The sequence below is a fragment of the Mastigoproctus giganteus genome, chromosome 8 (assembly GCF_048544385.1).
Source record: "Mastigoproctus giganteus isolate SK-2022 chromosome 8, ASM4854438v1, whole genome shotgun sequence".
Lineage (NCBI taxonomy): Eukaryota > Metazoa > Arthropoda > Arachnida > Uropygi > Thelyphonidae > Mastigoproctus > Mastigoproctus giganteus.
The window spans coordinates 144936003-144963963 of NC_143582.1; the positions used below are offsets into that span (position 1 = coordinate 144936003).

Consider the following 27961-nt stretch of genomic DNA (forward strand, 5'->3'; position numbering starts at 1 on the left):
TCAGCAGCTATTCTAGATAAGCTAATCTGACGAGAGGTTGGCACACGGTATCACCCCACAAACATCACTGAAAGGGATCAATATGGCAGTCGAGGTGTTCTCGTCTGGGGAGGCGTTATCTTTGATGAACGTACACAACTCCAGATACTGGAAGGCAGTACTGTAACCTTTGCATGCACTGTACTGAGGTAATCCTTCCCCATGTGCGTCTGTTCCGCGGTGCCATTGGCCCCGAGTTCGTGTTTATGGATGATAACCCCACACCCAATCGCACTGCAGCTGTGATATACTTTTGGAAAGTGAGAACATTTTTCGTATGGATTGGCCTGCCCGGTCTACCGCCGATCTAAATCCCGTCGAATACATATGGGACGCTCTGGGGAGACGCCTAGCGGCACGTTCACACCCACCAGAAAATGTTCACCAGCTGAAATGGCGCTAACAGAGTAATGGATGATGTTACCGCAAGATCTTATCCACAACATTGTTCCAAGTATGTACAGACGGTGCAACGCCTGCACCGTCTGTTCTTGTAGATCCTGCAAGAACTTGAAGAGAAGCTGATGAGACTGTACGGTAGGCACGCGCGAAGGCTAGTAGTGTACTCCTTTGTATAGAAATTAATTTATATGGAAATGTTTTATTCTGTAATCTGTGAAACCAGGCTCCGGTGCAGAAGGTTAGAATAGGGATGAATGCTGCTGAGTAATAATTCCTGCTAGAAAAATTCGTGTATATCATTCCCAAGACATCATGACATACCCTTGCAGACCGACTGCACTGCTCAGAAAACTTCAAATCTGACTGCCCAATTACCCACAAGTCTTTTTCATTCTCCACTGTCCTGAGTGTATTATTATTATTACAGTATTATTATTATATTAGGATTACCAGTAAATGATTACATTAACCTGTATTCGTGTCTGTAAATTGCGTGTGTTCTCTGGTCAATTTGCCTGTTTTGCTAGACGAAAAAACCCCAGTTTCCGGGGGTAAAAAACCTTACTATCTACGCCTGAGACCGACTAACTTAGCCACAGAGTGAATAAAAGCCCACTTAATTTCCTTACGTCATGGACGGGATTCGAACCCGGGGCTTTTCCACCCGGTGTGGGGAGGACGGTGACGATACCACTGTGCTACCCACGCAGACTCTACCCTCAGTGTATCAAATTACTATATTACGGTTACCCGTAAATGATTACATTTACCCTGAGTGTAGTACCACACAGTCGATACGTTATTCTGGAGTTACTGCTACCCATATGCAGTACTTCACATTTATCAATGTTAAACTTCATTTGCCGCCTCTCAGCCGATCTGCTCAACTTATGTAGATACTGTTGCAGTAGCGTACTGTCATTAGTGTCATTAACCCTGCTAACCTTCGTATCGTCTGGGACATTAAACCTGATATACCTTCATCAATATCATTAATAAATACAAAAAATAACAATGGGCCCAACATGGACACCTTGGGGACTACAATAATAACATTATTTCACGAAGAGCAGTGTCCATTGAATACTATTCTCTGTCTTCTCCCACTCAACCATCCCTTTATCCAAAGCAGCAGTTTGGCCCCAATGTTACACTGCTCCAATTTGTACAGCAGTCTTCCATATGCAACTGTATCAAAAGCCGGGTGCAAATGGTTATAATCACCACCTCTTACACACACCGCGTGGAAAAGGCCAAGCTCGAATTCCGTTAATTACGCGAGTAGTTTTTATGGTTGTTGTTGGGTTTCAGGAGTCGATGACTAAGGCCATATTGCTTCGTGTATATTGTCTGTTAATTGCGTGTATTCTGAGCTTGATTTTCTGTTTTCTGGATGAAGAGCCCAAGTTTTCGAGAGAAAAAAAAAATAGTCCCCATCGCCTGAGACCGACTTATTTGTCACTAACTCAACCACGTTGTGAAAAAGGCACAGAAAAAATTCTCCCGTCATCGAAGGAACTCGAACTCTGGTCTTTTCCACCCGGTGTGCGGAAACGGCGATCCTACCGACTGTGCTACCCACGAGGTTAGCAGTTTTTATAGGCTTGTTTTTTTGTTTTTTTTTTCACAATGTGGTTAGTCAATCTCAGCGATGGTTGTATTATTTTTCCTCCAGGAAACCTGGTTTTTCGTCTATCATACATCAGACTGATGGGAAAACATGTCGTTACAGATACGATTACCTCTTGGTCTTAGTTGCTCAGGCGCTTAATACATGCACTCTAGCTCGTCTCCCCCTTTTTATTGCACTTTCCTAGATTTCTTTTTCACTTCTGGTTTCCATGTAATTTTCTACCACGAGCTATATTTTTGTTTCTTGAGTAGTTGTCGGTAGAGGGCTGGTTTCTGGATTTAAAAAATGATTTCATTAATTAAATAGTGTTTAAATATCACATATAAATTGTTCATTTCTTTTGTTTGACAGCTCGTTATTCCCATTTTACTTCCACACCCTAAAAATAGATAGTATTGCAACATGCCGCGTTCTAAGTGTTGCAATCATAATCTGAAAGCTAATAGTCATATCGAATCAAAATCCGAATAGTACTGTACTGAAAATTCGTTGGCATTTGTAGATATTTCTCCTGTTAAAGTACAGTCCGTTGTTTAAAATATGATTTTCTTTCCACAACTAGCAGAATAATTTGATATTGGATACATGTGAAGTGTATGAAACTCGGCAGCTGGGAAGTTAAATAATATTCATCGTTTGTCACTTCTTTTTCTGTCCATCTTTTATATACTTACCAAAACTTCGAGTCTGTGACAACGTTTTGCTCAAGTTGTCGCGTATCAACCACATGAGATTATAAAGAGACAGGAGAAGACTAAACAAAAGGGTAATATAGATTTTTTTCGCTTTCTGTACAGCTAATGGCGTTATCGTGTAGTGCTGGTGGGGAAGCTGCATCAGAACCCCAAAGCTCGTACAGGGGAGGGAGCAAACAGAGAGAGAAAAATGAAAAAAAATAAAATTACATTGGGCCAGGGTCCAGGCTTGTGACGATGTGCTATTCTTCGTATATTTACTGAATAAATATACAGTAGAGAAAGAATTAGTTTTAGAGTATTATACTTGTAGGCTGAGGAAACTCAGTGTAAATGGAAATATTCTTCTTGAAGAAGAAGAAGTATATATACACTTCAGAAAGCTTGAATAAAGTTTACTCCTTTTTTTTTTTTAAATAAAAAAAATTAAATTTAACTATATCGTAAACAGTTTGGGCCGGCATACTTTTCGCAAATACCGACATAATTTTCCTCATTCTTCAGATTGTTATTTAATTGCAATTTTCGTTTAATTATTAGCAATTTTCCTGCATTACATTTTTTCAGCTTTTCTCCAGGTTAAATATTTCAGATATATAGGTAGCGCTAAAACGAGGGGTAGGCAAGTAGGGCTATTTCCCCAGTCACATAAGAAGCAGCGGTAAAAAAATATATATAAAAGAGCTTGGGGGGGGGGTCAGCAGGCGCAACGTACCCAACCCCCCAAAATTCAGCAGAAGAGGACCTCCCAATCCAGACAAGGATCTATCCTCCTCCCAATATTAATCCTTGTATTATTAATGAACCGAAGGAATGCCTTTGACATTGGATTGAAAAATAAAATAATATATATACTGGAATTTTGGAATAAATACTAAAGAATGAGTGAGTGCAACGTACCCAACCCCCCAAAATTCAACAGAAGAGGACCTCCCAATCCAGACAAGGATCTATCCTCCTCCCAATATTAATCCTTGTATTATTAATGAACTGAAGGAATGCATTTGACATTGGATTGAAAAATAAAATAATATATATACTGGAATTTTGGAATAAATACTAAAGCATGAGTGAGTGCAACACCATTATTTAATTAATATATCATTATTAGCATTAGCATTAGTAGAGACATATGATGCAAGAAAGCAAGCTTATGCAGCATCAGCCAAAAAAAAAAAAAAAAAAAAACCACTTCCACTTCACCCCTCTGTTCGTTCAAAATACCTGTCCAGCTGAGCCTTAAATATATTTAGGCTATCAACTTCCATGACAAGGGATGGAAGTCTGTTCCACCAACCAACAACCAACTACCCGCTGGCTAAAGACAAATTTCCACACATCTATCCTACATCTGTTTTTTCTTCTTCAAGAGGAGTGTTTCCATTTACAATGGGTTTCCTCAGCCTACAAGTTATTTCTTGTTAGGAATTTTTTCCCGCCATAAAGTGCGGTTCAAGGTGTCTTGGCCAGTTAAGCCTTGGGCTGTCATGCACTCCCGTACTCCATCCATCCCTGTCCTCCTAGGTCTTCTTCTTCTCTTTCTTCCAGGAGGTATCGATTCCAGTATAACCTTTGGATATCTGTTTTCTTGCATCCGTTTTACATGTCCATATCATGTTAGATGCTTTTCTTTGATGGTGTCAATAATAGTCTTTTTCACTTCCATTTTTTCCCTTATGTCTTCATTCTATTTTCTGTCTCTTCTAGAAGTTCCTGCTGAGCATCTCCAAAAATCCATTTCTGTGGAGAGCAATTTGTTTTCCGCTCCCATATTCAATGTCCAGGTTTCCGCTCCATACAATAGAAGACTTTGTACAGTCGTTTGAAATATAAGTTTCTTTGTTTTATTTAGGATAATTTTGCTCCACAGAACAGAGTTTAACATGCCAATAGCCTTTCTGCTGTCTGTAATTCTCTTCTTGATCTCTGCTTGGGATGATCCATCACTTTGTACGACTGATCCCAAATATTTGAATTTATTGACTTGTTTGATTTTAAAACCTGCAATATTTAGAACGTGTCCTGGCCCTGAAGACAACATATCAGTCTTGCTAAAATTGATTTTTAGACTCCATTGTTTATATTCCTGAAACAATTGACGACATGCATACTTTGCATCTTCTAAGTCTTGTGCAATCACCACCTGATCATCTGCAAAAAGTAAATTGTGAATATAGGTGTTCTTATTAATCGGCATTCCCATTTTATTACATTTTTTTGACCAGGATCTTAGGCAGATGTCGATATAAATTTTGAAAAGTGTTGGTGACTTGCAACAACCTTGTAATAAGCCTTTTGAAGTGTGGAATTCAGGTGACAAAGCTGATCCCACTTTAATTCTGCATCTATTATTCCTGTAAATTGCCTTAATAATGTTAATCAGTTGTCCAACAATATTTGCCTCTTTCAGTGCTTATCATAAGAGTTTCCTTGGAACACTGTCATATGCCTTTTCAAGGTCAATGAAAATCATAAAGATTTTTTTTCCTTTTGATTGGCATTTTTCAAGTATCTGTCATACTGTTCAGATATGATCTATATGATGATATGATGATCCCAGCTGAAAAACCACTTTGTTCTTCTGATACCTCGATTCAGGCTTCTAAATGGTTCCTGATCCATTTTCCAAGTATCTTTAACAGCAGGTTCAGGATGCATATTCCTCTGTAATCTGTCTTTCCTCAATTTGAATTTATGCCCACTCAGGTGATTATTCTGAGCAAGAGGAAGTATCCCATCAGCATTGAGCATGCTCAAACCGTTCAAGGCTTTATACACCTCTATCAGATCACCTCGCTGGTGCCTAGTCTCCACACACTCTAATTTGCAAAACTTAAGCCTTTCTTCGTAAGAGCACCCCTTTGTTCCATTCACTAATCTTGTTGCCCTTCTCTGTACTCGTTCCAGCAGCTCTACATCCTTCTTGAAATGAGACCTCCAGACCTGTATACAGTACTCTAGGTGTGGCCTGACCATTGCCTTAAACAATGGAATAATCACCTCCTTATCCCTGCTAGAAAAATTCCTGTATATCATTGACAAGACCCCATGAGCTACTCTTGTAGGCCATCTGCACTGCTCAGAGAACTTCATATCTGCCTGCACAATTACCCCCAGGTCCTTTTCATTCTCTACCACTGTCAGTGTAGTACCACAGAGTTGATATGTTGCTCTGGGGTTGCTGTTTCCCATATGTAGTACTTCACATTTGTCAATGTTAAACTTCATTTGCCACCTCTCAGCCCATCTGCTCAACTTTTCCAGATCCTGTTGCAGCAGCATAGTGTCAGTAGTGGCCTTGTCAACCCTGCCAACCTTTGTATCGTCTGCAAACTTGGACATTAAGCTTTAAATACCATCATCAGTATCATTTATAAATACAGAAAACAATAATGGACCCAACATTGATCCCTGAGGGACTCCACTAATAATATTAGTCCACGATGAACAGTGTCCATTGATTACCACTCTCTGTCTTCTCCCCCTCAACCACCCCTTTATCCATAGCAGCAATTTGCCTCCAATGCCACACTGCTACAATTTGTGCAGCAGTCTTCCATGTGCAACAGTATCAAAAGCCTTTCTAAGATCCAAGTATATAATATCAAAGTTATTCCCTGCATCATAGTATTCAATCAAGTTGGTCAGGCAAGACTTTCCCTTAACAAAATCGTGCTGTGTCCCAGCTATAACTGAAGTCTTGTCTATATGATCCTGCAGTGCTTCTCTAACCAGTGCCTTCATTAATTTTCCTGGAACAGAAGTTAAACTCACAGGTCTATATTTACTTGTGTCAGCCTTTGATCCTCCTTTGTAAATTGGGGGTCACATTTGCACGTCTCCAGTCTGTGGGTACCTCCCCTGAGTCCAAGGAAGCCCTCATAATTATGGCTAAGGGTTTGCTTACTTCCTTTGCTGCCTCCTTTAATATAACTGGATAGATCCCATCAACTCCAGGTGCCTTTCTTGTGTTTATCTTTAACAATTTCTCCTCCACTTTACTTTCAGTTATTAGAAGATTCTCTAGCTTACTGCCAGAGTTGAATACATCTCTGGCATTCCGCTCACTGAATAACTCCTCATGTGTGAATGTCGATGCAAAATATTCATTTAGTTTGTTAGCTACCTGAGCAGGATCATCAACAGTTGACCCATCGATATCAAGTGGACCAATCTGATTCATCCCCTTCCTTCTAGAGTTTACATAAGTAAAGAACTCTTTGCTGTTTTTCTTTGCATCCCTTGCCAAAGATTTCTCGTAATCTGCCTTCGCATGCCTAACCTCCTTTGTAACTTGGTTTCAGATCAACTTGTATCTATCATAGACTTCTGTGTCATGTGTTAATTTATATGTATCCCATGCATTTTTCTTCTCTGCCATATGTCTCATTAGTTCATCTGACATCCATTTAGGCCTAAACCTTGAACAATATTTCTTAGTTGGTATGTAAAGCCTAGTAGCTTCCAAGATAAGTTCTTTGAATGCTTCCCATTTTAAATTTGCTGATGGTAACATCATCAGTTGGTCCCACTGTATAGAATTTAAATACTGGCTCAGTCCATTGTAGTCGCCTCTACGAAAGCAATAACCCTTCCCTTTACCCCTGATGGTAGTTACCTCTTTGAGTAAATCCCACTTCAGGCCACTGTGATCAATGCCACGTAGTGGTTCCTCTATCTGCAGATTCTTAATGCATGAAGAATTACTACTGATAATCAAATCAAGAGTATTACTCCCTCTAGTTGCCTCCCGAACATGCTGATGTAGAAAACAATCATGCAATAAATCCAGAAAAGCCTCGCTAGTGTGTGAGTTACCAATCCACAAATTCCAGTCAATATCTGGGAAATTAAAATCCCCCATTATAAGACTCTCTGACGTACTGGCCCACTATTTCCCTGTACAGTTTCTTATTATACTCATCAGAGTCATTAGGCCTATAGCACACTCCTACTCTCAATTTTGATCTCCCAATGCTTATGTCACACCAAACTGACTCGACACTGCACTGTCCAGCGATGTTGACTGACTTCACTTCCTTGGATTTTATGTGTTTCTTAACTAATAGCATAACCCCTCCTCCCTTCCTATCCTGTCTATCCTTTCTGTAGACGTTGTACTCCCCAAATTCCAGTTCTGCATTCCTTATATCTGTGTGACACCACGTCTCTGATATCCCAACAATATCCACCTTTGATGCTTTGAGCAATACAACAAATTCATCAAATTTATTTACCAAACTCCTAGCATTGGTGTATATGCAAGTATACATGCACCTGTTCCTATTCTTAGCTACCCTAACACAACCCATGTGTTTACTTATACTGCAATGACTCCGAGCAGTCTCTGAAATATCCTGCATCTTGTTTTCCAGTGGCTACTGTTAATCTATTAGTCCTTGTATCCCCCCAAGCTAGCTGTTTTCCGACCCACCTAACACTGCCTCGATAGCATCAGCAAATATTCTTGCACCCTTTCTATTTAAGTGTATCCCATCCCTGTAGAAGCAGTCTCTCCTGTTAACAAGTACAGTCCAGGCTGAAAAAAATTCTTCCCCTTGAGCCTTGCACAATCTTTCCAGGGCCGAATTGATCGACAAGGCTCTCATCATATACTCCCTCCTATCGTGTCTGGGCAGAATTGCAGATACTTTCAAATTTCTGTAACATTATGAAACTATGAAAAACTGTGTTAAGTGTTTTTTTTTTTTTTTTTTTTTTCTTGACTTCCTTCTCTTACGATGTTTAATATCATAATTTTAAACTTTTAGAAGGTTTCTACAATTTGTGTAATTATTAATTATTTAATGTAATTGCAACACCATTCTGCAGTAATTATTTAATCATCATCATCATCAGCCATTTTCAATCCACTGCAGGATGAAGGCCTCTCCAGCAACTTTCCAGTTCCTTCTGTTTTGAGCACTGGCCATCCATTTACTACTCAAAAACTCATGAATTTCATCTATCCATATCCGCCTTTATCTTCCAGGTTTTCTTCCTGCTCCTCTTGGGTACCATTCTGTTATTTTCTTAGTCCATCTGTCATCATGTCTTCGAGCTATGTGTCCTGCCCAAGACCATTTTAGTTCTTTAGTTTTGATAAGAATGTCCTTTACTTGAGTTTGCTGCCTAATCCATGTGTTTCTCTTCTTATCTAACAGTCTGATTCCCAATATAATTCTCTCCATTCTTCGCTGTGTAGTTCTTAGCTTCTCTTCCATTCTTTTGGTGAGTGCCCAAGTTTCACTTCCATAAGTCATGGTGGGGAGTATAAATTGATTCATTATTTTACGTTTCAGACAAACTGGGATATTGCTCTTCAGTATGTGACTATATTTCCTGAATGCTATCCATCCAAAATTTACTCTTCTCTTGACTTCCAGCCATTTATCATTATTACAGCTAATAACTTGTCCCAGATAAGTATATGACTCCACCTTTTCAATTACTGCTCCTTCAATCATTATTTCCCTTTCCGTGGCATACTTGTTCATCATTACTTTTGTTTTAGCCATATTCATCTTTAGTCCAAAATCCTTACTAACTGTGCATAACTGATTAAGATTTTCCTCTAATTCTTTGGGATCGTGGCTTATGACCACAATGTCATCTGCAAATCGTAAATGGTTTAGGTACTCTCCGTTCACATTGACTCCTTTCTGCGACCAGTCTAATCTTCTGAAAGCTTCCTCAAGGGCAGCAGTAAACAGCTTCGGAGATATTGTGTCTCCTTATCGAACTCCTTTCTCGATTTTAAATTTGTTACTGTCTTTGTCTAGTCTAATAAAGGATGTAGCACTCTCATATATTTTCTTCAAAATCATAATATATGGAGTATCTATCCCTTGTCTTTCCATTGCCCGAAACACTGCCTTATGCTGTATGGAGTCAAACGCCTTTTCATAATCCACAAATGCCAGGCATAATGGTGTTTTATATTCATTTGCTTTCTCCATTAGCTGTGATATTACGTGAAGGTGATCCATAGTTGAGAGTCCTGTCCTAAAGCCAGCTTGTTCTTTCGGTTGATTCTCATCAAGTATTCTTTCTAATCTGTTAGTAATGACCCTTGTGAACAACTTGTAGATATGGGATAACAAGCTAATTGGTCTATAATTTCCAATTTCTGATTTATCTCCTTTCTTATGCAGCAAAACTATGATTGCATTATTCCACTGCTTAGGCATCACACCTTTTCTAATGCACTTTGTGAAGAGCCTTGCCAGTTTTTGTGTTATGTCTCTTCCTCCCAATTTTAACAACTCTACAGTAACTTCATCTTCCCCCGGGGCTTTCCGATTCTTCATTTTCTTCAATGCATGTTCTACCTCATCAGGAAGAATATCGGGTATGTCGTATGTGTTGCTACTTTGCAATCCATCTTCCCCATTGCTGGTATCATTCCCTCGCTCCTTGTATAATTCTCTATAGTAGTCTTCTGCTATTTGAATTATGCCTTCTCTGCTGTTTATAAGTACACCTTCGCTATTCTTCAGTTTCAGTATCATTTGTCTTTCTGTATTACTGCTCATGGCTGCTGATTTAAATCCTTTGTTTTCCCTTAATGCTTGTTCTACTTTTCTTGTGTTAAATCTTCTTATGTCCTCTCTGAGTCTCTTTCTAATGGCTTTGCATAACTCAGTATACTCAATTTTCTCCCTGTCAGTGTTTTTCTTGCTCTTCATTTGTCGTCTTTGGTTCATCATGACAAGTGTTTCTTGACTAATTTTTTCTTCTTTGGATTTCTGTTTCCCTATAGGTTTCTTGGGCTTTATCACTTTCAGAAAGTTGTAATATTCCTCGTCGATATCTTGGTCCTGAGCAGTCTGCAGAAGTCGAACTTGTTCTTAAGTTCCAGTACATACTGCTTTTTCTCCTCCTCTGTTATTTCAAAGACCTTTGTATTATTTACTCGAGTCAGTTTTTTCCTTTCCTTTCCTACATCTATATCAAGTGTACATCTTACCATTCTGTGATCACTTCCAACATTTACCTTATTCAGGACGGTAACATCATTCACAATATATCTTCTGTTAGTGAGGATGAAGTCGATTTCTTTCGTTTTTAATCCATTTGGACTCTTCCATGTCCACTTTCTGTTCACCCTTTTCTTGGAAAAAGTGTTCATTACTGACAGTCCTTGAGATTCTGCAAATTCCACAAGTCTTTCACCTCTTTTATTTCTTTCACCAATTCCAAAATTTCCTATAGTTCCTCTTTCTGCACTGTTTTGCCTTTTTCCAACCTTAGCATTGAAGTCCCCCATAATAATAGTGTAGTGGGTTTTCTGCTCATCTAGAAGACTCTCAATTTCAGTGTACATTTCTTCAACCTCTTCATCATCATCGCTCGATTTTGGTGCATAAATCATTATAATCTTTAGCTTGTACCTCTTAGAAATCTTGAATATTAGTCTTGACACCCTTGGTGATGTATTTTTGAATTCCAAAGTGTTGTTTTTAAAATCTTTATGGACTAGAAACCCAACTCCACCTTCACTCCTTTCACTGTTTCCATTGGTGTACAGCAGATTTCCACTTGATAAACTTATAAGTGATTCATTTCTTCTTCTTGTTTCAGCCAAACCGATGATATTCCAATTCACATTTTCTAATTCCTTTTCCAGCTCTAATATCCTGTCTTCACCGATGAGTGATCGTACGTTATAACAGGCCAAGTTCAATTTCCGTGCATGGCAGCCTGGTCGTACCCAGAGATTCTTAGCACCCTCTGCTTCCACTCTGATCCTCTCGCTGCTGTAAGAGGGAGAGTGAAAGCTGCTGGGGACTGAGGGCCATTTGTATTGTTGTGCTCTCATTGCTGGAGGGTTTGGTCTTTTCCTCTTCACGCTGACCAGGCGTCTTGAAGAGAACCACTCTACACGTTCGTTGCCACCTGAGTGACGTAACAGGGCTTACCATCGAGAAGGTGTGCATGAGTGGATTTTAGGGAGGCAGGCCAACCGGACTTCTCCTAAATCTTCTGTAATAGAGAGATATTGGATCCATCAGTGTTTTAGGCTGAGTGTCTGATAATACACAGGATACCTGTTCCCCTCTAAGCCCCAATTATTTAAGATACTTATTTAATTATTCATTGTTAATTTATAAGGTTTATTTATGAGAGACTGCTTGTTCTACAATTTTTATTTTTTCATGTTCCAAGAATATGCAGTTATTGCTCTGAATATGGTACTATGTATTGCATCAAAAAAAAAAAAAAAAATCATTTATTGAGCTGTTTATGGTTGAACTTATCATTTGTATGCAGGATATGCATCCTAATGATAAGGATCTTGCAGGATCTTATATGATATTGTTCCTGTAACAGTATGAAATTATGAAAAACTGTCAAAATGAGATTGTTTAAAGTATATATTTTTTCTTTCTTCTCTTAAGATGTTTAATATCATAATTTTAAACTTATAGAAGGTTTCTATGAGTTTACATTTAATTCTTTCATATATTGCTGAAATCTTGTTTGTGAAATAATCAGTATCATTTAAGGGATTTTCTTCCCTTAATAAAAATTGTACTAACATAATATAAGGCACCTCCGTAGCCAGGTGGGAAGGAGCAGCAGTGCGTAGCACACGCTTCTTGATTAGACCGGGGTTCGAGCCCATTACCACCAAATACGGAGGATGCGGAATGGTCAGAGAATGACCACCGCATATCCCGGATCAATATGGCCTTAGTTGCTAATACTCCTAAATAACAACAACAACAACTAACATAATATAAGTAAACATCAGATTCAAAAATTTTTAAACAGTAGCCCAGCCAAGGAAAAGAAGAATAGAAATCATGCACCTTGTTCCATTTCACATTCTTGTAATTCCAAATAACCCAAGGCTGGAAAAGCCCATGGGAGAGAGTCTCCATTAGAGGAAGGACCCTCACTGAATTGTGATGTGAGGTACGTAGAGGATAACTAACATTGACTGCATACTTTGGAAATTAGGCCAATGGGCTGAAAAATGGCAGTTGAAGTTTAACATTGACAAATGCAAGGTACCGTATATGGATAGCAGTAATCCTAGATTAACATATCAACCATTTGGTACTACACTCACTGCAGTGGAAATGAAAAAAAAAAAAAAACTGAGGCTGATTGTGCAGTCAGATATAAAGTTCTCTGAGTACTGCAGACAAGCTGTCAGAACAGCTCATGGGGTTTTGTCAGTGATGTTCAGGAACTTTGTTATCAGGAATAAGGAGTTGATTATCTCTTTGTACAAGGCTGATTTTAGCTGCATCCTGAGTACTGTTTACAAGTCTGGAGGCTTCATTTTAGTAAGGATGTATATTTGCTCGAATGGGTGCGGAGAAGTGGCTCACATCTTGTGAGTATGGGCTTGGCACACCCAGGGTCCTGAGCTGGATATCATCATTCTTCTCTTTTTTGGTGATTCCCTCCTACTTCTCTCTCTATATGTCTCTCTCTCTCTCTCACTCTCAGGGTACTTAAATTTTTTTTTTTGCTGGTACAGCATAAGCCTCAGGCTTCCTTCCACCATAATAATAATAAGTGCAATGAGATTGGTGAAGGAAACAAGCTCAGTGCTGATAAGATTCTTCATCTTGCTCAGATGAAGGAGACACAGAGAGAGAGAGAGATAACAAGCTAATTGGTCTATAATTTCCAATTTCTGATTTATCTCTTTTCTTATGCAGCAAAACTATGATTGCATTATTCCATTCCTTAGGCATCACACCTTTTCTAATGCATTTTGTGGTGGTGCCTCGGTAGCCAGGTGGGAAGGAGCAGCAGTGCGTAGCACATGCTTCTTGATTAGACCGGGGTTCGAGCCCATCACCACCAAATATGGAGGATGCGGAAAGGTCAGGGAATGACCACCACATATCTCAGAGCAATATGGCCTTAGTTGCTAATGCTCCTAAAAAACCAAACAAACAAGCATTTTGTGAAGAGTCTTGCCAGTTTTTGTGCTATGTCTCTTCCTCCAAATTTTAACAACCCCACAGTAACTTCATCTTCCCTGGAGCTTTCTGATTATTCATTTTCTTCAATGCATGTTCTACCTCATCAGGAAGGATATCGGGTATGTCGTATGTGTTACTAATTTGCAATCCATCTTCCCACTGCTGGAATCATTGGCGCCTCCGTAGCCAGGTGGGAAGGAGCAGCAGTGAGTAGCACACGCTTCTTGATTAGACCGGGGTTTGAGCCCATCACCACCAAATACAGAGGATGTGGAAAGGTCAGGGAATGACCACCGCATATCCCGGAGCAATATGGCCTTAGTTGCTAATGCTCCTAAAAACCTAAACAACAACAACAACTGCCGGCATCATTCCCTTGTTCCTTGTATAATTCTCTATAGTAGTCTTCTGCTATTTATAAGTACACCATCGCCATTCTTTAGTTTCAGTGTCATTTGTCTTTATTACTGCTAATGGTTGCTGATTTAAGTCCTTTGTTTTCACTTAATGCCTGTTCTACTTTTCTTGTGTTATATCTTCTTATGTCCTCTCTGAGTCTCTTTCTAATGGCTTTGCTCAGTATACTCAATTTTCTCCTTGTTAGTGTTTATCTTGCTCTTCATTTGTTGTCTTCAGTTCATCATGACAAGTGTTTCTTGACTAATTTTTTCTTATTTGGATTTCTTTTTACCTACAGGTTTCTTGGGCTTTATCACTTTCAGAAAGTTGTAATATTCCTTGTCGATATCTTGGTCCTGAACAGTCTGCAGAAGCTCAAACTTGTTCTCAAGTTCCAGTACATACTGCCTTTTCTCCTCTTCTATATCTCAAAGACCTTCATGTTATTTACTCGAGTCAGTTTTTTCCTTTCTTTTCCTGCATCTTCTCAAGTGTGCATCTTACCATTCTGTGATCACTTCCAACATTTACCTTGTTCAGGACGGTAACATTATTCATGATATATCTTCTGTTTGTGAGAATGAAGTCTATTTCATTAGTTGTTAATCCATTTAGGCTCTTCCATGTTCACTTTCTGTTCACCCTTTTCTTGAAAAATGTGTTAATTACTGACAATGCTCGAGATTCTGCAAATTCCACAAGTCTTTCACCTCTTTCATTTCTTTCACCAATTCCAGAATTTCCTATAGTTCCCCTATCTGGACTGTTTTGTCTCTTTCCAACCTTAGCATTGAAGTCCCCCATAATGATAGTGTAGTTGTTCACAAGGGTCATTACTAACAGATTAGAAAGAATACTTGATGAGAATCAACCGAAAGAGCAAGCTGGCTTTAGGACAGGATTCTCAACTATGGATCACTTTCACGTAATATCACAGCTAATGGAGAAAGCAAAATGAATATAAAACACCATTATGCCTGGCATTTGCGGATTATGAAAAGGCATTTGACTCCATACAGTACAAGGCAATGTTTCGGGCACTGGAAAGACAAGGCATAGATACTCCATATATTATGATTTTGAATAAAATATATGAGAACGCTACCTCCTTTATTAGACTAGACAAAGACAGTAGCAAATTTAAAATTGAGAAAGGAGTTCGACAAGGAGACACAATATCTCCGAAGTTGTTCACTGCTGCCCTTGAGGAAGCTTTCAGAAGATTAGACTGGTCGCAGAAAGGAGTCAGTGTGAATGGAGAGTTCCTGAACCATTTACAATTTGCAGATGACATTGTGGTCATAAGCCGCGATCCCAAAGAATTAGAGGAAAATCTTAATCAGTTATGCACAGTTAGTAAGGATTTTGGACTAAAGATGAATATGGCTAAAACAAAAGTAATGATGAAGAAGTATGCCATAGAAAGGAATATAATGGTTGAAGGAGCAGTAATTGAAAAGGTGGAGTCATATCCTTATCTGGGACAAGTCATTAGCTGTAATAATGATAAATGGCTGGAAGTCAAGAGAAGAGTAAATTTTGGATGGATAGCATTCAGGAAATGTGGTCACATACTGAGGAGCAACATCCCAATTTGTCTGAAACGTAAAATGATGAACCAATGTATACTACCCACCATGACTTATGGAAATGAAACTTGGGCACTCACCAAAAGAATGGAAGAGAAGCTGAGAACTACACAGCAAAGAATGGAACGAATTATATTGGGAATCAGACTGTTAGATAAGAAGAGAAACACATGGATTAGGCAGCAAACTCAAGTAAAGGACATTCTTATCAAAATTAAAGAACTAAAATGGTCTTGGGCAGGTCACATAGCTCGAAGGCATGATGACAGATGGACTAAGAGAATAACAGAATGGTACCCAAGAGGAGCTAGAAGAAAACCTGAAAGACAATGATGGAGATGGACAGATGAAATTCACGAGTTTGTGGGTTGCAAATGGATGGCCATTGCACAAAACAGAAGGAACTGGAAAGTTGCTGGAGAGGCCTTCATAATAGCAAAAGTCTCAACATCTCTACCAGATGGGTTTGTGCAACTAGAAAATCAAACCCAATTGAAGTTAGGAACATTAAAATCATTAAAGAAAATTACTTTGCTGTTAGGAAAGTTAGATTACAGATAGTAGAGCTTCAATAAAGTCAAAGTCTGAGTGAGTGGCAGAGTTGGGAAGATGATGGATAAAAAAGATGAATTTGACAGTATGGAGGTAAAGAGATTTTAAGCCAAATTGAAGAGATTGAGGAAATCAAGTTGTGGAGATTCCAGATTAGGAAATCTATAATAAGGAATATCATAGTGGACATATGCACAAGTAATACTTTTAAAATGATATGTATCAGAGTGAATAATTAGGATAAATAAGATGATGATATTTGAAGTAAATGATTATTGAAATTCATTAAAAAAAGAATAAAAGTTATAGGTGGAAATGGATGATATTGTGATTGGAACTAAGATTAAAATATTTGTAAAATTAATTAGGAAGTTTAGGGAGGTTAGATCATTTCACAGATAAGAGTTCCATTAATTTAACTATCCATGATGCATTAATGTAGGGCAGGTAGGAGTTGCAAATGACTATATGTATGAATAGAAGAAATTTTTGGACATAGAATACACACAGAAAGAATAATACCAGCTCTTTTACATGATGTGATTTTGGTTCCCCTTCCTCCTCATACACAGTACTTGGACTTCCTCCCTCCATTCATAGCTGGCAGTGTAGAGGCAGTGAGATAATATATTAATTGCTCCAGATGCCTCCTAGAGTGGACAGTTAGGTTCAGTCCAGTGGATTATTGCTTAAACTGTTTTAAAGCTGTATCCTCAAAAATGTTAGTAATATCAGAACTCATCATTATGCACCCATTTTAATCCTAAAAGATGTGACCAATACTGTATGGTAGAAGAGATGCTGAAGCTCTGCTCTTAAGACAACACATGGTTTTCACCACTTGAAGCCCCAAATTATCAAAACATAGTATTGAACCAAGTAATGAGAGCCATCTACCATTGACATGTAACATGATTTGGGGCAGTGTGACACCACACCTTGAACACTGCTTATGTTGGTTCATGCCTTAGCGATTACCTCTAGTAGGTTCATGTTTTTAGACCTTGCACATGCAGTAGACTTGATTATGGGAAGTACAATGTGTGCAGAAAGGACCAACAGTACAGGAGGGATGGATGTGGTGGGTTATGCTTATTAATTAAGAAGCATATTAAATCTAAGGCAGTGCATCCAGTTCACATTGGTGACCAGTTCAATTGAATCAGTTTGGTGTGATATAAGCACTGGGAAAACAAAATTGAGAGTAACAGTGTGTTATGATTAAAGTGACCAGATCCTTAGCATTCCAATGCAGGACATCTGTGGGGGGTTGAATCCCCCCCCAGAAACATTTAAAAAAAAATTTATATATAAAAATATTCATGTATAAAATACAGATTAAATACATTGACATCTTTGAACTAAACTTATAAAATAAAATATCAAACTTCTTAAAAAAAAACAGAAATAAAGTTAGTATTGTATAAAGCAGGGGTGGCCAACGAGTTGATCGCGGATTTAATTTCGGTCAATCGCGACAAATTTTAAATATACAGTCATCCCTCGATTTGTGCACCTTGTGCAATGAAATTTTTGAGATGGTAGATCGCGGTGCATTTTGAAGGAAAAAAGTAGATTGTGGTGCATTTTGAAGGAAAAAAGTAGATCGCATCACATATTAAGTTGGCCACTCCTGGTATAAAGCATACAATACAATACAAAGTTGGTTGAAGAATCAATATGTCAGAAAGTTGTCACCTTAAGCTTTGATTTATTTTTGAATCTGAATTAAGTATGAAGCATCATTATTTAAATATCATTGAAACATTTTAAGGGAGTATTTCACTTTAATTGGTTCAAAGTTGGCCTTTGTTACAACTGATCCCCAGATTGCAGAATAAAAATAATTATCCTATAATTCTTATTATAAAATGCCATTAAATGTTTTGCATCTTTTTTGTTTCATTCAATTTTTTGTACCTTCCTTTTCAGAAATGTATACATCATTAATACTTCGACATATGTATAAATGTAACTGGACAGTATATAGTTATAAAACTGCTGTTCAAAAGCATTTTTTGAATGTTTCAAAGGAAGGATTTCTTCTCCAGTATTTTAAGTCAAATAATTTGTGGTGTTGTAATTACAAAATCAAGAAAATAAACTGTATGTTAATTGAAGGAAGATGGTGTTCTTCACTAGTAAAAAAATCATTGCCTAAAAGGGAATTAAGAAGACTTCTGGATCTTGCAAAGCCAGAGAAGTGGAGAATAACAGGTAATTTATATATTAAATATATATATATATATATTTAATCTATTATTAAATATTGGAATAGGTGTAAAAGGTATATCAGATTAATTCCATCAATTGTAGATTGAACATTACATCAGTCTGTAATCTAATTACTGTAGTAAGAGTATAATTGATACTATATAGGTACTCAAAGTGTATTAAAACATAGGCATAAAAGTACTCTGCGGGCCATAAGGCCAAAAGAACCTATAAAGACTAAGATAGCCTGTGCTGGTGTACATTGCTATACTCTAAAAATAAACATATAATTAGCAATATAAAATAATGATTATGTAGCTAATTATTGATATTTGGAAACATTGAATGGAACTTTTTCAAGGGCTAACCCCATTCAATATATCCCCACAATAATTAGCAAGGCTGTCTGTTTCTCATTGTTATCAGCCTGTTTAACTAGGTTCAAATAATAAACATAAAGGCATTTTATGCTAAACTTTAAATTTAACAGCAAACAGGCAAGATAACAGCTAGCCGGACAGATAGCTTTGAAATGAATAATTTTTTTCTGTATTATATTCTGTATATTTCTTTCAAAGCTATCTGTTGGGCTAGCTGTTATCTTAGCACTAGCATTAGCAATGGCACATGATGCAAGAAAGCAAGCTTATATAGCATCAACCAAAAAAAAAACACACACACACACACACACCCTTCTCATTTCACCCATCCACTTGCTCCAAATGTTTGTCTAGTTCTGCCTTGAATCTGTTTAAGCTATCAACTTCTGCAATGACAGATGGAAGTTTGTTCCAGCAATCAACCACCCACTGGCTAAAGGCAAACTTCCGCACATCTATCCTACAACTGTCTTTCCTCAATTTGAATTTATGCCCTCAGGCGATTATTCGGAGAAAGAGGAAGAATCCCATCAGCATTGAGCATGCCCAAACCATTCAAGGCTTTATACACCTCAATCAGATCACCTCTCAGGTGCCTAGTCTCCACACACTATAATTTTCAAAACTTAAGCCTTTCTTTGTAAGAGGAACTCTTTGTTCCATTCACTAATCTTGTTGCCCTTCTCTGTACTCATTCAAACAGTACAGAGAAGGGCAACAAAGAAGGGTCAATGTTATACAGGAATTTTTCTAGCCCCTGCTAGAAAAATTCCTGTATAACATTGACAAGAGACCATGAGCTACTCTTGCAGACCATCTGCACTGCTCAAAAAATAGAGCCATCACCTTCAAACTAAACAGGCAATTACAAACACCCCAACACTCCTTGTTGGATATCAAAAGGTATAACCTCAAAAAGGCAAACTGGCAGATTTTTGCAGAACATACATCAGCTCAGCTACAAAAACAGGAAAATGAGTGGTCTAGATCAAGCAACTGTAGCCCGGACAAGCAAGCAAGCACCGACTATGACAAACATTTTAACAAAAACAGCAGACCTGTCTATTCCATGGAAAAAACTGAGGAAGCAGGCAGTCCCCTGGTGGTGCCCTGAACTGACTATACTCAGGAGAAGGGTGCACCAGGCAAGGAAAAATTTTCAAAAAGCCAGAACATCTTGGCCACAAAATGACGTGGATGCTCTGAGAGATTCTTATAGAACTCTCAGGAATCAATATACAGCCCTCATAAGGAACAAGAAAAAGGAATGCTGGAGGCACTTGGTGGGGAACCACTGGAAACAATAACCCTTGGGGAGTTGTTTACAGAATAGTGACCAACAAGCTGCCAAGAGGAGATGTCTTAGAAACTACTGTCAAACCAGATGGAACCCCAACCCTGTGTTGGGCGGACTCTGTAAATAACCTCCTAGACAGTATTATTCAAGCTGAAACCGGGGATCTTTCCCCCACCCAGCTGGACATTATGAAAGAAAACACTGAATATGACAATGCCAATATTGAACCTCTGTTATATGCTGGCAATCTCCATTGACTTTGCTGGGGTATTTGACTCACTCTGGTGGCCTAGTGTCCTTAGGAGACTCCACTATACAAGACTTAGAAATAGCACTATCTAAAACCAAAAACAATAAATGCCCAGGTTTTGACCTCTTAGAGGTTGAGATTATCAAAAAATTAGCCAAAATAGCACCAGACAAATTAATAGCACTATATAATAACTGTATGACAGAAGATATATTCCCAAAAATATGGAAAAAGCAGTGTTAAGATTAATTCTCAAAAACTCTGAAAAACTCCCTACTGATCCCAAATCATATAGACCAATAGCCCTACTCCCTGTACTAGGGAAAATATATGAAAGACTAATATATAGCAGATTAGCCCAATATTACACAGAAGCAGGTTTACATTCCAACAATCAGTATGGCTTTAAGCAGGGCAACTCTACGGAGCATGCCATGCACCACCTACTGATAACAGTTAAAAACACAGAGGAGAAATATATGCTGGCAATCTCCATTGACTTTGCTGGGGTATTTGACTCACTCTGGTGGCTTAGTGTCCTTAGGAGACTCCACCAAGCAAATGCCCCACAAAACCTCTATAAGGTAATAAATAGCTACCTTACAGACAGAAGTGTCTCAGTACGCACGAGTTTCCAGGAATTGACACGTCCTCTGAATAAAGGCTGCCTGCAAGGTTCAATCTTTGGCCCTTTCTTCTGGAACATTGTTCTGGACGAATTTCTGCCCTTGGATCTGGGCCCCCGTGGAAAGCCTGGCCTTTGCAGATGACATGATTTTCTTTGTAAAAGGTAACATGCAAGTGGTTGTAGAGCAAAGATCAAATGCTGCCCTCTTACAGCTACAGGAGTGGGCACAAATGCATATTGCTGAAAATATCGCATGAAAAAAAAAAAAAACAAACAAATACTTCTAAAATGCAATTTGGACATAACAAGACGTCCACAAATCAATATTAACACAACCACTATAAAAATGGTAACAGAACTAAAATATCTTGGAGTGGTCTTTGATTCAAAATTAAATTTTTATCCACATTTGATCTACTTGGCGAAGAAAGTGAGAAATTATGCAGGTATGATTATCAGGATTAGTCGAGTAGACTGGGGTCTCAAAAGAAAGACCCTGGCAATCATATACCATGAAATGTTCCTACCTGTTATCATCTATGAAGCCGGTGCATGGTTCACCTGCTCGGCCATAGTAAGAAATAGGAATAAATTAGAATCGATACAAAGGACAATACAGTCAGTCCTCGTATATCACGATAGTTGTGTTCCTAGAAACCCTCGTGCAATGCAAAATCGTGCAATATGAACAACAGGCCCTATGGGAAAAATAGGGTTAGGTGCCGACCACCCAAGATTGAACACACATTTGTAACCAAAACATTACCAAACACAATAAATAATCGTAATAAAATACTTACGTATTTTATTACGACTATTATGTAATAAAGTATTGCTAATGCTTGTGCTTCTATCGTAAGCAAACTTGTTTTTTTGCTTGATTTTCTATCGAAACAGATGACAGCCGTTCCATCTCTTCCAATTCTTTGTGTCTTAATCTAATGGATTTTAATTACACTTTGAGTTATTCCTGCTATGAAAGTTGTTTTTATTTTCTCTGCATTCTTTGTAATTCTCGGCATTGCCTCATTTAGGTCTGTAGCATGTGCAGTATCACATGGTCTTTCATTTTGCTCAAAGCGTTTCACAATTTCATATTTTTTCTCTATCGACAGAGGCGGACTGGCCGTAAGCCTTACCGGGGAAACCCTGGTGGGCCGGAGGCCGGTGTGATTTTGGCCATAAACGCTAGTATGAGGCCACTATAAATTTTCCCGGGGAAGAATTTTTGACTCAGTCCGCCTCTGTTTATCGATATTGCTTTTTCTCTCTGAATCTGCAGGACGCTTCCTTTTCACACCTTTTAAGTATTTTACTCATTTTTAGGGAATAAAGCACAATTACAAAACGAGGAAGCACGCTTGATACACATAAACAAAGCTGCGCGCTTGTAGCAACTGAATAAACAACACCGTAAAAGCAGAGACACACTATTAACACCTCACATTTTACTAAAGCAAATTTCTGGGGGTTACTACCATAAAACAATAAAAACAATTTCCAGTTGTGTTTCTGCTAGTGGAATCTGTTATAAACTGGTAGTAAACTCGATCTAATTTTTTTTTTTTTTTTTTATGTGAACCCCAAACACAAGAGGTATTAGAACCTATAGTACTTAGTACCGTGCTTGGGTTGGAGGTTGAGAAGACGAAAGAAGATATTTGTTGATATTGGACTTGAACTTCTGTAGATTGTAATTTTCAGGAAATACGTATGAAGGAAGGTTGTTCCAGAAAACGGCAGTTGAATGAATAAATGAGGAAGATGAAAAGTTGGTTCTGTGGGTTTGAAGTTGGACAGTAAATGGATGTTGGCTGGTGGCGGCACGTGTTCGGACTGTTTTGAAAGAGAGAGCGGGAATTATAGAAGCCAATTCAGAAGAACAGTGCCCATGGAAGTATCTGTAGAAGAGGCATGCAGCAGAAACAGTGCGTCTATGAGAAAGCGAGTGGAGAGACTCTGTTAGAGATGAATCATTAATTAACCTAACTGCCCTCTTCTGAATGGAATCAAGAAGCCTGAGAGAGGTTTTGGGGGCACCACCCCAGATGTGGGAACAATATTCCATGGCAGGGCGGATTTCCGATTTATACAGAGTGAGCAGCTGTTTGGAAGAAAAGTAACGCCAAGAGCGAAAGAGAAAACCAAGTTTTTTAGATGCAGAGGAAGCAATATTTGTAATGTGCTTGTGCCAAGAGAGATTAGAAGTCAGGGTAATCCCCAAAAGAGATATATCATTTTGCCTAGAAACTGGAGTGTCACTAAAGATAAGCATAGGAGCAGAAGAATCCTTTTTGCGAGATATAAGACAAGACTGAGTTTTAGAAGGGTTGAAATCAACTAAGTTGTCTTTGCCCCACTGGAGAATTACCTGAAGATCGGCATTTAAGGAATTGGCAGCAGATTTTCGAGAACTTGAAGCTGATTGAGCAGGACAAGGTTTCCCAAATGGAAAGTTGAATGCAATGTGCTATCATCGGCAAAACTATGGATAGGATTTCCAGTCAATGGAAGAAGGTCATTGATATACAAGAGGAAAAGAGTGGGGGAAAGAACTGAACCTTGGGGGACACCGGCATTAATGGAGAAGTTAGAAGACAGAGAGCCATCTACCATCACCCTCAGTGAGCGATCAGAGAGAAAACTGGATAACCAATTACTAAAAACAGTTGGCAAACCATAAGATGGAAGCTTGTTTAGAAGACCTTTATGCCAAACACGATCAAAAGCCTTTGAGATGTCAAGAGCAACTACTTGTGTTTCACCGAACCTTTCCATTGAATTAGTCCATAAATGGGTAACGTAAGACAGAATATCACCAGTGGATCGACACTGACGTAATCTATACTGGCAATCGTTGATCAGATGGAAGGTTTCAAGGCATTGGCAGTTATTTGATTTCTCCATTACTTTAGAAAGAGTAGAAGTAATTGCAATGGGACGATAAATGGATGGGATGGATTTGTCACCCTTTTTAGGAACTGGCTGGATATGAGCAAATTTCCAAGCAGAAGGAAAAACACCTTTGGAATAAGAAAGTGAAAAAAGGCGACAAAGAATAGGAGTAAGTTCAGGAGCACAGGTTTTGAGAACAAGTGGAGAAATAGCATCAGAACCTGGAGCTTTCTTAGCATCAAGATTCATCAAAATCCTTCTGATATCCTTTTGATGGTAGACCACAGGAGGCATTGAATGGAGCGTGTTAGGAATGGTGGGAGGTGTTTTACCAAGATCATTAATACATGTGCTGGAAGAAAAATGGGATGCTAGCAGGTCAGCTTTATCCTTGGCTGAAGTGACAACAGAACCATCTGGTTTGGACAGAGGTGAGAGCAGAGATGGGTAAAAGTTGCGGCCAATAGCTTTGGCAAGAGACCAGAATGCTCGGCTACCATTAGGGCAAGAAGCAAGTTTTCTACTCTTAGCCTGTTCAAACTCTAGTTTGGACTGATTAATAACTGCTTTACAATTGTTGCAAGCTTTGGTGTAGGCAGAAAATGAAACTGAAGAATTAGAAACAAGCCAATTACGATATGCAACATTCTTCTCTTGGACAACCTTAGCACATTTATTGGAAAACCAAGGTTTAGATAAAGGACGAGATTTTAAAGTGGAGTGTGGGATAAAGGATTCCATTCCTGCAAGAATAATTTCACTGACACGATCTGAGCAAATGTTGACATCAGAAGTTTTGAAACAGTAATCAGACCAAGGAAAAGAAGAAAAGAAGTCTCGCAGGTCATCCCATTTTGCATTCTTGTAATGCCAAACAATATGAGGTTGGGAATAGCCATGAGATAAAGGTTCCATTGGAGAAGAGACAATCACCAAGTTGTGATCTGAAGTGCCTAAAGGACCTCTCACTTTGACCTTGTACTTAGAAGGGTTGTTTGTGAGAAAAAGATCAAGCGTATTGGCTGTATGATTAGGATTGTCCGGTATTCTTGTAGGTAAATGAACAATCTGTGCTAGGTCATTAGTAATTGCAAAAGCCTCAGCATCTCGACCTGCTGGGTCGGTGTGACTAGAAAACGGAAGCCAGCTGGAGTTGTGAACGTTAAAATCACCAAGGAAATGCCAAACAATATGAGGTTGGGAATAGCCATGAGATAAAGGTTCCATTGGAGAAGAGACAATCACCAAGTTGTGATCTGAAGTGCCTAAAGGACCTCTCACTTCGACCTTGTACTTAGAAGGGTTGTTTGTGAGAAAAAGATCAAGCGTATTGGCTGTATGATTAGGATTGTCCGGTATTCTTGTAGGTAAATGAACAATCTGTGCTAGGTCATTAGTAATTGCAAAAGCCTCAGCATCTCGACCTGCTGGGTCGGTGTGACTAGAAAACGGAAGCCAGCTGGAGTTGTGAACGTTAAAATCACCAAGGAAAATTACCTCACTGTTAGGAAAGTTGGACTGGAGAAAGTCAAGTTGCAAAGAGAGGAAGTCAAAGAGCTCCAAGTGATTAATGGAGTTGGGAGAACGGTAGAGACAACAGATGAATTTGACACAATGAGGTAGAGAGATTTTAAGCCAGAGAAGATAGAAAAGGGGAGATTCCAAATTACAAAGTCTCTGACAGGGAATATCCGAACGGACATATGCACAAGTACCACCTTCGAGGCGAAAGGAATCATACAGCGAATAATTTGGGCAACTGAGATGAGCAGTAGTTGAATCAACCGATAACTGAGATTCTGTCAGAAAAAGTACATGGGGTTTGGCAGACTGCAAGTGGAAATGGACAACGTTGAGATTAGAATTGAAGCCACGTATATTTGTGACATGAACTAGAAAGTGTTTGGGAGGTTTAGATCTTTACACAGATGAACTTACTCTATTATTTTGACAATTCATGGTGTATTCAATAGTAAGAAAAAGTGGGTGGGACATGCTGTATGAAGTAATGAAATTTTTGGATATGGCGTACATGTGGTAAGAATATACCCAGATCCTTGACATAACGTGGCCTCGACAATGCTCCCCGCATACACACTACTCGGACTCCCTCCAGTCACTATCTGGCAGAGTAGAGGTAGCAAGATTATACACTAGCTGATCCGGAAGCCTCCTAGAGAGTTACCAATAGGTTCGGTCCGGTGTACTATCTAGCGGCCGGCCTGCGAACACCGTTTTAGAGCTGCACCCTCGAAATGTAAGGAATATTGGATCTCGCCACGACAATCATCATAACCTCAAAAATCATCAATCATACTGCATGATGGAAGAGATAGGGAAGGGTTGGCCGGAACTTAGCTCTAGAGACTAAACATGGGTTCCTCCACTTCAAGCCTCCAATAAGCAAAGTGGTGGTATTTCACCGGTTGATGAGAGTCATCTACCACCTAGTACTGCCTGGTAACCTAGAGGGGCGGCGTTCCTCCATGTGGTGTGGGCGCCACACCTCGACCCCTGCTTACATTGGTTCACACCTGGGTTGTCACCCACCATGTACTTGTGCATGGAGGTTATACCCAGGATTACTAACAGTCCCACCATCATGAAGGTGCAAGCAGAGGATTTGGCTGTTATAGACCGTCCGGACTTCGCCGAAATTGGGTCCACTTGACTTGAGTGTCACCCGAATATCAGTTCCATCAGCGTTTTAGACTCCCAGGTAGCAAGAACAGCTTGTCTGGTATATCTGAGAGAATGTCTGTGACAACCTCAAGGACCAATTTTGCATTTGCGATTATTCCGATAGCTGGAATTGTGTTGGTTTTTACGTTATTATGGTGAAATGTGTTTCCCCCTCACTGATATAAAAAACATAAATACATTTTCAGAATCTTCTCTTCATTCCTATCATGTTGCATTCGGTTGGGGGTGATGCTGCGTTCGACTGCCATTTCTTGTAAACACAAAGGCGAATCGTGCATAAGTGAATTTGGTTCGTGTTATATAAGATATTGTTCCCCTATTTATAAATCGTGTATGATCGAATTTGTGTAGTGCAAACACGTGTTATATGAGGACTGACTGTACTACTCACTATTTCCAGAGCATGTCGCACAGTAAGCACACCTGCACTACAGTTGCTGGCTGGAGCTCTCCCCCTTTACCTTGAAGTAGCCAAAAGAGGCTTATATTATAGATTTAAAAAGGGCATTAAATATTTTAGTCTTGCTCTTTAGGATGCAACAATATTCCTCATGCATTATGAAGTCCGAAGCAAAAGACCTTTTCCTTAGTGACCTCTGTAAACGCAGGTAAATAATTACATAGTGATTGAATGCCGCACACTACAAATGCACTGGTAAATAATTACACAGATTATTTCCTGATTAGATATCGATCATAGTGACATAGTGTTTTTTGTCGGCTGCACCGAGGTTCTCCCTCAACTCCATGTTTTTACTTTGTTTAGAATACAATACTCTGGATGAGGCCGGGGTGTTGTGTTTTGTGAAGTATTAGTGTGGATCGTGTTGTTCCTCTGGCACTTAGCCTGGTGACCTGTGGAGAGCCACTAACAATGCCAGTTTCTGTCACCACCCCAGAGAGGTGGGCCAGACCACATTAGGAGAGAAGAAAGCTCTGGCAGGGTGAACCCTGGTGTAGCCTAGGCATCCAAGGAGAGCCCAAAAAAAAAATTTTTTTTTTATTGGAAAGGAGATAATGGGGAGATAGGAAGAGGGTGGGATAAAAGGGGAAGAGAACAGAGGGGGGCAGTAGTTGAGGCACTCACCTGATTTGAAAGGGGGAGACAGTAAGGGGACCCCTGGTCCCATCCTGGTCCAGAGGCAGGAGTTGAAAGTGGGTGGTGGGGTGAGCTACCATGTGAAAGGGGGGTAGGGCCACCCACGGTGGTGAAGGGGATTGGGGGAAGGACACTCAACCACCTCAGGTGGTAGGAATAAAAGAACATAGGGAAAAAGTTTCCTATGGTGCAGTGTGCTTTTTGCAGCTCTGTCCCACACTGGCCTAGAGGTTATCC

The 27961-nt window shown here is 39.2% G+C and overlaps 1 protein-coding gene across 3 annotated transcripts in view; it reads left to right on the forward strand.

The window, feature by feature from the left end:
- The first annotated feature begins 2552 nt into the window (after nucleotides 1–2552).
- The window catches only part of LOC150081894 (ATP-binding cassette sub-family B member 10, mitochondrial), a 204284-nt gene continuing 178875 nt past the window's right edge, over nucleotides 2553–27961 (forward strand). For all 3 annotated transcript variants that reach the window (XM_090379799.1, XM_090379800.1, XM_090379798.1), the window contains exons 1-2: nucleotides 2553–2840; nucleotides 18191–18475. In XM_090379799.1, coding sequence (XP_090235925.1) covers nucleotides 18193–18475 — 283 coding nt within the window. In that variant the 5' untranslated portion in view covers nucleotides 2553–2840; nucleotides 18191–18192. The remainder of the gene's footprint in view (nucleotides 2841–18190; nucleotides 18476–27961) is intronic.